The following is a 12,232-nucleotide window of genomic DNA, read 5'->3' as shown; positions in this document are numbered from 1 at the left end:
CTTATCTCATTGAAATGATATAAATTATTATAAGTACATCTAGATTTAATTATATATGAAATTATTGTGTATCATCTTCTTGATATGATGCAAATAGCTTTAATTGCTTTATGATCTAATCATGCTTGAATTTGTATATTATGAATAATTGATTGGTAAATTATGATTTATAAGATGAACTAAAATGATGTTACATGCTATGATCAGATTAGGCTTGTTAAATCATGGTTATTACCTATTGAAATCCATATATTATAGTTGTCTCAGAGTTGTATCAAGTTACATCAAAGCTGTATTAAAGTTATACTAAAAGAAAAGAAGTATATAAATTATATATATTGATATATGTACATACTCTTAGTCCTATTGTGTTGACATCCAAACTTGAGATCTCAGCTATGGAAGATAAATGTAGACTTGAGATCTTTATCATGGAGGGTAAGCATGGACCTAAGATCCTTATCATGGGTGTAATGTAGACTTAAAATCCCCATCATGGGAGGTAAGTATGGACTTGAGATCCCTTATCATGGGGGGCAATCATGATACCACAGTAGAGGCTATAAAACTAAAAGATTTGGATACCCATGTTTAATTATAGTATTATGAATTTGAGATATAATGGATGTTTATATTATCTATTGATTTTGATGCTATGGATAGTTCACATATGATTGTGATCGAATATCATTAATTGCATATTTTGATACTGGTCGATTGATATTACATATTATATGATGCACTTGAGTTGCATATTAATATATTTTAATTTATTTTATAAATATATCTATTACTTATTAAGTTACGAAGCTCATAAATCTTCACCTGTTGTTTTTCAATTCAAGGACCTAATTTTGGGACTAGGCCTTGGCATTTTAGAGATTATATATAGAGATGGGCTTATGTAAAAGATAGTTAGTTTCCTGGATAGTAAGGATATAATGATATTTGTATAAAACTGATATGAAATGCTGTAAAAGTTGTAATTAAAAATATTATTATGCAATAGTAGTTGTTCTTATAATACCACTACACTGTCAATCATAGACTATCTTTTATATTATATTGAAATAGTTGTCAGGTTGGATACCTTGTATATTTATAGGAATGGTTCTCTGTAGATATACAACAGCTATTCACATTTTTGAATTTTATTTTATTTAAAATTGAGGTCTAGGGCATGACAAGGAGGGAGGACATTTTTGAGTCTACCACAAAAAGAGGAGTGGATCTAATTTGTGAGAAGTGTGTCGGAGGCAAGGGGGACTCGGTCTTCCACAATTGATCATATTCTCTAATGAAGATGTTGATATGGAATACTTAGGAGGCGCATAAGCCCTCTTATCCATTGACTTTTAAAATATTTTTGCATTAACATAGTCTGAACTTGTGCATGCTTTTAGAGACCTGTTTGTCAGGCGATAGTCTCACCCACACCAAGTGTCAATTTCTAGTGATTAAGGGGTTCTATGCCATTGAATCCGAGGACTTGCAAGGGGTGTCATCATGATTTCGAAGAATGAAGTGGCAAATGTTCATATGTTCCATAAATGTAACCATCATTTATCTTTGTAATATCTGAAGTTCATGGATCTCCTAGGCTTTTATTTGGTGTTTATCTTAGTATTGACTATCGAGAGAGATGGATGTTGTGAGTGAGGTGGCCAGACTTATTGAGCAGGATGTTCCTTCTCTAATAGCCAGGACTTCAACTGCATTGATGAAACCTAGAAGAAGAGGGGAGTAGGTCATTCACTAACAGCATTAAGACCAAGGAGTTCTATGACTTCATCCGAGCTAATGGGCTAGTGGATCTAGGCTTCTTTGGGCCTCGATTTCCCTAGTGAAACACTTAGCATAGTGGAGCTAGGGTGTGGGAACAAATTGATAAGGAATTTGCCACTCTTAGCTGGATCCAGATGTTTCTTAGTCATCAGGTATGCCACCTCCTAAGGATTGCATTGTACCACTTCTTGTATTATTTTCTACTGACTTGGTCTTCTTGTATCGAGCTTTGTTTGATTCAAAAAATTTTGTCTCTCTTATCTCTAGTCCTGAGATATTATGTGGAAGGTTTAGAGGCTATCGATCTTTAGTGATGCATTGTACCAGTATGTTACCAGCATGTTGGAGTTGATAAGGCACACACTTTAGTGGTAGAATCGAGTGAAGGTTGGAGATATTTTTAGAAGACTAGAGGATATTGAGGTTGCCATCATCAAGCTCCAGGGGAGAGAGAATTGGGAGGGCAAGCTAGCTAATGATGACTTAGTGGAGCTATAGGGGAAACTCATCATGCATCACTCTTTGTTATGATAGGAGGAGGTTCTCTGACAGTAGAAGTCCAGGATCTAATGGATCAAAGAGGATATAGAAATACTAAATTCTTCCACCAATCTATTATCATTATAAGGTACAGAATTGAATTTGAATGTTGAGGGATCCAGAGGGGTGTTAGATTGATGGCGACAAAAATATCATATAGGAGATTCTATGCTTCTTCAGGACGAAATGGATAGATAGGTTAGGTGGTGGTGACTTTCTACGTTTCACTCTTGCCACGTCTCGCACATGAGAATGATTCATTGATTGATGCAGTGTCAATAGATGAGGTCCAAAGGGCTATTTGTTCAATGGTAGATGGATTTCTACCCTTCTTCTTTGGTCATATTGGGCGATCATTTAGGACGAGATGATGGAGGTTGTCTAGTAATTTTTTATCTTAGGATCAATGTCGGGGGCTTATAAGAGAACTTTCATTCTCTTGCTTCCAAAGAGGTAGGATACTTTGAAGCCGAGTCACTTTAGACCAAATCAGCTTTTGCACTACTTTCTATAAGGTCTATGCAAAGATTTTGTTTGGCAGGATGAAGCTAGTTCTCTCTTCCTTGATCATTTTAGAGTAGGGTACCTTTGTTAGGAGGCATAGCATATCAGACAATATGATAATTGTCCAAAAGTTCATGCATGATTTATAGAGAGCTCTGACCTGTTGATGTCTCATGGCCATCAAGTTTGATATGTAGAGGGCGTATGGCTACATGAGCTATGAGATCTTTGGCATATGTTGGAGAGCATTGGATCTCATAGGCAATGGATTAGTTGAAACTGCTCAAGTCAGTAATGGACTTTAACCTGAAATCTAAGGCTCGATTGAGTTAGGTGATTAGGGGGCAGCTAGAGATTGCAAAGCAGAGTAGAGCAGAGTTGATTCAGGAGTGGCTAAAGGGATAGCAAGCCAGATCACTATCCATAATCAATAGGGTTATCCTGGTGAGATTAGTGCTTCACTCGATTTTGATCTACCTATGTCCAATACCATCCTACAAAGGACCTCATTGATGAAGCTCAAGCAACACTTCAGGAGCTTCATGTGGGGTTCACATCGAAGTGGAGGTGGAATGTATCTTTTGTTGGTTTGAGATATTTTACATGCATATTTCAAAATAATTTTAAAAAATAAGCAGTGGAAGACTAGATTAAATCAGATTTAATCTTATGCATGCATAGATCTAAATCAAATATCTATAGATCTAATTTATATAATAATAAATAAGATTAAGAGCACCTGATTTTAGAGAATAAATAATTTTATAATGAATCATATATCTAAATCGCTGAACTCTTTCTTTAGATCGGATCTGAGGATGTGTAGGTTCTAGTATAGCCACACACATGTCCAACCTCTACGGATATCCACACGAGGCTTGATCTGATCGAAAGCTCTTTGATCTCTTTGGGGTACTAGCTCTCTCATAGAGATCACTTCCTTGATAGTTGATTAGGATCTTCTACAATCTTTAAGATTCTTTCAAAGAAGAAGAAGAGTAGGGGAAGAAGATGAACTAGAGGATGAGAGAACCTTTCTCCCTTTTCTCTTCTCTCTTTTCCTTCTCTCTTCTCTTTATGATCCCATGCCCAAAGGGGAGTCCCAAGCCCAAAACCCATGTCCAAAACTAATCTAGTATCAGGTCTCCACATCCCATAACCCCTCTTAAATAGGTGTCCAAGTAGTTAGGGTAAGACTAGGTTTGACAAGATCAAACCTAATCAAACTAGGACTCCAACTTTGATCCAATCAAAATCAGATCAAATCAGATTTGATCCTTATCAAAAAGAAAAAAATAGGGAGGCATGGAAGGGCTTTAGTGTGGCCTTTTGATGGTGAAAAAACAAGGGAGGCGATCTCCCTATTTGGCATGGACATGGGTGGCGCAAGGAGATAGAATCCCAATCCAATTGGGATTCTTTTAAGGGCTGATTTAAATTTGATTTAATATTTTAATCCTAACCAATTTAGGTACTAACATTTAGGATTAGTTAGTATCTAAATTAAATTAATTTTTAGTCTAATTAGAAACTCAATCAAATCTAAATTAGATATAATTAATTAGAAAATTGATTGAATCAAGTTTTAGTCAAACTAAAAATTGATCTCCTTATTTAATTAGATTATCTCATAATCTAATTAAGCTTGATCTAATTAAATCTAAATCAAATCAAATAAATTTAATTTAATTAGATTTAATTTGAATCTCATAGCTCAATCAGATTGAGCCATATAGCAATCCAATTCTAATTGATCCTCCTATAATTCACTAACACTTAGCGAATTAGTTAATTATAACTTTTACATTATCAATCATATTAATAATTAAATTCTATTATGATTCATAATTGTAACTAACCATCTAATCTATCAAGAATCTTTTTTGTGGTTGACTCAATAGATTCTGTTTTGTTTGATAGTGAGACATACTATGATCTCTATCATAGTATCATCAAATATCTTTTGATGGGTCAGAACAATTCTAACTCACACCCAATAAGGATTATCGATCCAGCATAATCCTAGTGAGTTCTCACAATTTACTAGTGATGTCTAGCAACATGTGGTGGTAATCTAGCAGAATAAAAAATAGAACCCCTAAGTGTAATTGCCATATGATTCAGTTTCTTTATCTTGAGTCCCGACAAGATGGAGATCATAAAAGCTCGTTAAATCTGAACATCCATCATATGAAAGATTCAATTAGCTCAAGTCCAAAATATAATACTCATAGAAACTTCTTTCCATCAATCACCTTGCTATGGTCATAGACTTATGGACTTGACTTCTCAAACCCTATAGGACTACTCCTTATCTACTAAAGTCGATAGATCCTTTATAAGTATGCATCTTACTCTATAATGAACCTACTGCAGCAACATACACTATAAGGATTCAAATGGCTACGATTCATATTTATATGCAATCAAACTATAGTAATCCCACTGTGAGCACTCGAGGTACTGTACAAGAAACCACTCACACTATTACAGCATCGAAAAGATTACTGATGAGCGAGTAGATATCCATATGATCTCTCATATGGTTATGCTCAGTACTGATATTCTCTAACAACCATCCGATTCTCACTCAGTATCTCTATACTGTAGACTTGAGAGTCGTCTATTCCGAAAGAAGCGATCCACGCATCGATCTAATCAGATCAATCATTATCCTCTGATAATCATTGATCGAAAGTAATTTAAAAATTAATTATACATGTCTCAAATCTAAACTCTTTAGAATATATATTTTTAAATTTTTAATTTTTTGGATGATTCTCGGACACATAATACAAGAATGGATAAAAATTATCCACTTTATTAATAAATCAATTGTTTAAGTATAAAAATATATATTAAAATTATTACAATGTGTCTGCATATTGGCTTCTATTACATACATCTAACATCTTTTAGCCTAAAATGTGGTTTGCCAGTGATTAGGGATTGGGTGTTGGCAATCTAGTCCCTAATAGTGGGATTAGAGGCCTTGATTGTCAGACATATTGCATGCTTCCTGCTTCAGCTAGACTATCTTTGGAGCATGATGTGATTAGGGCTAAGTATGGCTTATGGATTGTCAGCATTGATATCTGACCTACTCAAATAAACTGCTTCACATGGAAGGGGATTTGCTCTTGAGGCCCTAAGATCATGGCCCGTGTCAGATATCTAGTTGGTGATGGGCAGATGGTCGACCTCTCTCCAACCTATGGATTAGTAAGCTACCATTGGGCAGATGGCTGATCTTTGTTAATATTAAGGTGCTGACTGATGTGAGCTTGTGATATGTTCAGCCCAAGGGAAGGGGATGGAATGTTGACCTGGTGTCCTATCTTTTGTAGCTTTTTGGCCGAGAGCGTACTTTCTATTGCTATTCTAGTGCATGGTGGCCAGGATGTTGGAATTTGTGGGTCAACTTGCACATAGAAGGTGGTGACTAGAAACCTTTGTGAGGTATACAGTGGGAAGCCGATCAACAGTTGGATGGGGTTTAGATCTAGAGGCTTCATATTCATTCGAGGGCTAACTTGTTCCTATGAAAGGTCAATTGGATCATCTTTCAACTAGAGTAGTTCTGAATGCCAGAGGTATGGACTTCCCATCCACCTACCCATACTGTGGTTTGGATGATGAGACCATGGGTCACATCCTCTTCCATTGTCTAAGGGCCCTATAGGTTTGGAGGATGGCAGGACTCTTCCCTATGCTTACTAGCATTATGGCACTAGTTCGATCTTCTTGGAGGCACTGCGATGGAGCATTGGGTCGATCCATCTAGGGAGCTTGGCATCAAATCAGTCTATCTTATGTATCATACTTAATTGGCTAGAAATAAAGATGCTTTTGAGGTGACATGGTAGCCGTGAGGTTCGCCTTGGACAGAGCATGGCATAGGCCACTAAGATTATTCACTCATCTTTGATTGGACAGGTCTTGTTCACTTGAGACATTTGGGACTCTCTGGTTACTCATGTAGTGACTTGCCTGGTGTTTATCATGTAGGAGTCTCCATCCTTGAGTTACCTTAAGGTCAACTTCGATAGTAGTATTAGAGACAATACGGATGTAGGATTTATGATTCGAGATCCTAACTCTAGATTTGTGGTGATAGGTGGGCCCTCCTTTTGACAGTATTATTTCAAAATGGAGTTGCAAATGACCTAGGCAGATGTCACCTTGCCAGGCTAAGGTTGAGAGCGGATAGACTTGTGATCAAAAGAAACTTGGCTATTATTATTGGCCAGTGCACCCACTCCATCATGACATATGGCGATTGATAAGGCCTATACCTTGATAGATATTAGGCATGTCCACTAGAAGGCCAATAGTGCAGTGGACTAGGTAGCCTCCTATATATGCAGTGAAGCACATTGGAGGGTTCTTGTCGACTAAGGTAGTGGATCTGTCTATATAGTTTCGTGATATTTTTTTCTAATTTTTTTAACTATATTTATCCTAGACTTGTATAAGTACTCTGCCTTACGAAGAAAAGTGATGCTATAAAACAAATTGCCAAAAATAATTCGAGAAATTTTCGAAAGTTGGAGAATATTGCTACTACGGTCTTACCGTGTAATGCCATACTTATCTATGAGACAAGCAATATTATTTTACTTAGGATTGTTATTATTGACCAAATGCACGCGTGCATGCGCACACTCTCTCTTGTCTCATTGTCCATTAAAAAAAAGATCAAACAAAAAATAAAAACAATAAAGTCAAGAGAGAGCCGCAAGATGTACATGAACCAAATTGTGGCGAGGACCACAAAGTGCTGTTGGAATATAGGCTCCAATATCCAATTCATACAAGACAAGGATTTGGGTGGCGTAGGTGTCGTATTAACACCATGCTCGCCGGGTCTACACGTCATGCAAATGTTTTAGCTTTATCCAATGACCAAAGAAAGATCTACAAGCAACCATAAGAAAAGAGAAATTTTAATATGCTTAACATATCAATTATTGTGAACATTAAAATTTAACCATATAGAGATGAAATTTTTTACATTAAATACTACACTAGATTTTTGAATCTAAAAGCACTTCTAGTGGGTAGACTTAGATTCTGTCTGGTTAAGCTTTTAGAGTGTCTGAAAGTTTCTTCAAAAAATATTTTTGGATGGTACAGTAATATTTGGTCAAAAATCAAGAAGCTTTGTTGGTTTGCCATATAGATGAAAAGATCTACTTAGGAGAAGCTCCATTTTGAATTTACTTCAAAATACTTTCTAGCTAATATTAAAAAAAATATTTTGATTTAAATAATTTTTTAATAGTGAAAATGCCCACTAACAAATCTTATGATTACATTTTATATCATATCATACTATATTATTATACTATAAATATAATATAATATAATAATAAATTAATGTTATGATATATTATAACATCTAACATAATCTATTATAATAATATTATTATATATTATAAAAACATAATTTGATATCACAATATTTAATAATAATATAATATAATCATTATATTGTAATTTATTATTAGATTAGATTAGAATCCATTATATTATATTATATATTATATCATAATTATAATAATATAATATTATATTACATTATATGATAATAATATTATATAATAAAATAATACTTTAAAATATAATGATATTTACATTATAAATATATAATGTAATCTATTATTAGATTAGATTATAACCAATATATTATATTACATTATAATTATATTATAATTATTATAATAATATTATATTATAATATTATGTTATGTTATATGATAATAGTATTATATAATATAATAATATTTTAATATATAATAATATATATTATATTATATTATATTATTCTTCACTATATAATATTATGTAATATTTTTTATTACTTTTTTATATATTAAAAATATTTTTTTAGTTACTAAATATATGTTAAAGTTTCAAAATACTTTATAAATGTGGTATTAGCAAACACAAATAATTTTTTGTAAAAATTTTATTTTCAAAAGCTCGATTCCAAAAGGTCCAAAAGCCTTGTGGCCAATAGCAATTCAAAATAGGATCTTGGATGTGAAGATGAACTTTGATAGATGTTCATTAGAGGAAGCATAAATGATTGGGATTCCAATGCATACATGCAAACGTACACACATAAATATGCGCATATAGAGTGATAGATACGTACGGGATTGGAACTGGGCTCAGGCCGGCTCAAGGTCCATTGGACCTAGCTAACTTCAGGAGGGACTTTGGGCTAGGCCCGAATCAATTTGGACTAGGTTTGAGCTAAGATGTAGAGCTCTTTTGATCTTTAGGTCAGGCTTGGGTATATTATTAGTTCAGCTCGAGCTTGAGTCGAGTCCATTCACGACCCGAGTCCTACTATAGTTTTTTTTTTTTTTGTGCACAATAGAGGGACCAATTGCACATATCACCTCACCAACTCCTTGACTCTCTCACCTCCATCGCCATGGTTATGGCTTCTTTTTCTTCCTCCTCGACCTCCCCTCACCCTCCTCCTCCCTTTGCTCCTGCTGCTTCTATGGCTTCTTCCCCTATGCTATTGCCAATTCCACTACCGAGCTCGCCCTCGCTTGCTCTCTTTTCCTCTTCGGATCTCGAGAGGAGGGTGAAGGGGGAGAGGCCTAACAAGAAGCTGAGGAGGAAGAAGAGAAGGAGCAGAGGAGGGGCCACGGTTAAGAGGACGTTGGTGCCTGGGCACAAGAGGCCAATGGGGCTAGGGCTTAGATTTGTTAAACAAATTCGGGTCTAAGCATGACTTGAAGCTCCAAAAAAAATTTCGGGTTGTGCTAAGCAAAGGTATGGCCCAGTCCAACCTAATCTAATTCTAACTCTAGATACACACATATGCATATCCATATATAAATTACCCATGTACACACACATAGAATCTACGGATAAGTGGCAGCTTTGGACAATCGGGTTCAAAAACTGCAGATGATGACTTACATGGATTGGCAGGAAACTAGAATTTGGCTCTTGCAACGTACGTGAAATATCTAAATTACAAATGACTCTGATCGCAATCCAAGTATCGCCCTTCACACAACTTGGGAGGATGCTCTCCCTAAAATGCAAGGAGTTAAAAAGGATTTTATTTATTTGAAATAAAAATCATTATATTGTAGATGGACCGCCGCACGACGTCGGAGCCTCAGGACAGCTCCGGAATTTGGGCTTTATTTCTAATATTATTACCAGGGTGTAGATCACTACGATTCGGTGATACCCAAAACGTTCTCAAGGACAAAAGGTAATGAGGTAATTAGCCCCATTAGGGCAAGTGAAGGTGCTGCTACTATCATCATAAGCGTAACTGTAAGCCTGAGGGCACTCCTTCTTGAAGAACTCGGAGTAGCTCGTCGCCTTGCATGTCTTCGGGCTGTTATAGGCTCCAGTGCAGCAGTACTGGGGCTGGTCAAAAGCCAGGCAAGCGCTCTTGCAGGCGACGACAGTACCGGATTCCGTCACCTGCAGCTGTGACGGGCACTGGGCGTTGATGTTCGCCGAACATGATGTGGTTTGGCAGCCCGACACACCTTGTGGAGTGATGGAGGCCGGCAAGTTGAAGCCATCGACCAAGCTTATGTCGTAATAATCCTTCCCGCCGCTGCCATCCAGGGTGAACTCAAGCAGCGTGGCGGGTGGGGTGCCACCGTTGCCGTTGCACGCGACCTGCCCGGTGCCGCAGTCACCGGTCTGGCATGTAAATCTCCCTGCATTGGTGGAGCAGCCGGTCCGGCCCCATATCCGGCCGGCCCACTTGGACGAGGCAGTTATCGAGTTGGAGGCCGAGGCGGCGAGCGTGAAGCCCGTCTGCGGGAAAGCAGGGACATTAGGGTTGTCCTGTATGCCAGGCCAGATCGTCTTGGCGCAGTTGTTCTTGAAGGTGAACGTAGTCGAAAGCCCACCTGAAATTTTAGAGGTTAGACTGATTTTGTAAGAAGGAACACAATGAGGCTTTGAAATCTATCATGAAGCAAACCTTGGACGAGGAGGGCAGCGAAGAAAATGGCGAAGAGCAGCGACGGGTTGGCCATTGAGGACTAGGAAGGCTTGCGTTGGATGGGTTGCGAATGCAGGAAGGAGGAGGGGTGAGAGAGTCTAACGTTTGTGGGGGTATTTATGGGGGAAATTTTTGACTCCATAGATGAAAATGGGATGATAAGACGAAGAAATCCGATGACGTGAATGGAAGGGAGGCTAATAGTTCTTGTTTGATTAGTGGAATTCTTTATGGGGTCGGCTTTATGTGGCGCCAGTCATTCGCGGGCCTAGACTAACCAGTTGCGTGTAGATCTTGCCATTACATTTGCAGAAACAACAGATCAAACAAACAATTGCGAAAAAATTCTCCCATCCGATTAGCGTTTAGCAAGTGCTTTCCAATTACTAGAGGAGGACGTGCTAGCTGAACTCTTTTACGGGGGCGACTGCTTTCAACTACTAGTTCACATTGTTTTAAGCTAATGAACAATAAAATTATCATCAAATTAATTACATGCTTTATTAAAAATGAAAAGAGGTTAAAATCAGTGTGCCTGATAACTATGAAATCCTCACTTTCAATGCATCATGACAAAGCAAAGTGTGACTAGCATCTTGATCCAAGAGACCCTCAAACTTGATGTAGACCAATTGGCCATTACGGATGAATTGGACAGCATCCAAATAAGATTTATTATATTAAGCCAAACTTTTGAAGGCTATAATTGAATCATATGACATTTGATTTTAATAATTTTTTTTTGAAATAATTGAATAATTTTTGAGGTCCACAACCTGAACTATCATAAAACTTACCATGCCACATTGGAGGCATAAGAATTTTCCAGATAAGTCAATTACGCATTGCATCAGGCCTATATCAGGCCAACCAACTCGGCCCATGAATTTAGGGACAACGAGATCAATGGGGTGAGCTCGAAGCTTGTTGGCCTATCGAAATGCAGTGGGATAGGGGTTGCTTTACATGGCTGGCCCACTCTGTGTTTATTTCAAGTCTTTATGGCTCAAATAGTAGTTCCTCTCTATTAAGTATACTTTGAATTCCAAGATTCATTTTGTTTGATTATTCAATTCGATAAATTTAGAGAAGAAAATGATGAAGAATTTTGATAAGGTCTATGGTGGAAACAAATTAAACATGATTAGGAGTGTGATTTGGTTTAAATTTTGAAAAACCAGATTTAAAGCAAACCAATATATATATATATATATATATATATATAAACAACCATTGGTTCACTTATTATGGCCTTAGCCGCCCTAGCACTCAAGGCCCCCATATTGACATAATGTCTCATGAGATCATGTACCTCTCTTTGATGGCTTCTTCTTCTATGTTCTCTAAAGGTGTGATCATAGTTGGATGCCTTTTAATGATATCATTAATTAGTTTCTTTCC

The 12,232-nt window shown here is 36.8% G+C and overlaps 1 protein-coding gene across 1 annotated transcript; it reads right to left on the bottom strand.

Moving 5' to 3' along the window:
• Positions 1 to 9,907: 9,907 nt before the first annotated feature.
• On the bottom strand, positions 9,908 to 10,928 carry LOC105053635 (thaumatin-like protein 1b). Its single transcript, XM_010934886.4, has 2 exons — positions 10,811 to 10,928; positions 9,908 to 10,736 (listed from the first exon to the last, which is right to left on the bottom strand). Exons 1-2 carry the CDS (start codon positions 10,863 to 10,865, stop codon positions 10,066 to 10,068), a joined length of 726 nt encoding a protein of 241 aa, XP_010933188.1. The 5' UTR covers positions 10,866 to 10,928; the 3' UTR covers positions 9,908 to 10,065.
• Positions 10,929 to 12,232: the final 1,304 nt, after the last annotated feature.

Source organism: Elaeis guineensis, chromosome 11 (genome assembly GCF_000442705.2).
Source record: "Elaeis guineensis isolate ETL-2024a chromosome 11, EG11, whole genome shotgun sequence".
NCBI classification, from domain to species: Eukaryota; Viridiplantae; Streptophyta; class Magnoliopsida; order Arecales; family Arecaceae; genus Elaeis; species Elaeis guineensis.
This window is presented reverse-complemented; position numbering and strand designations above follow the sequence as displayed.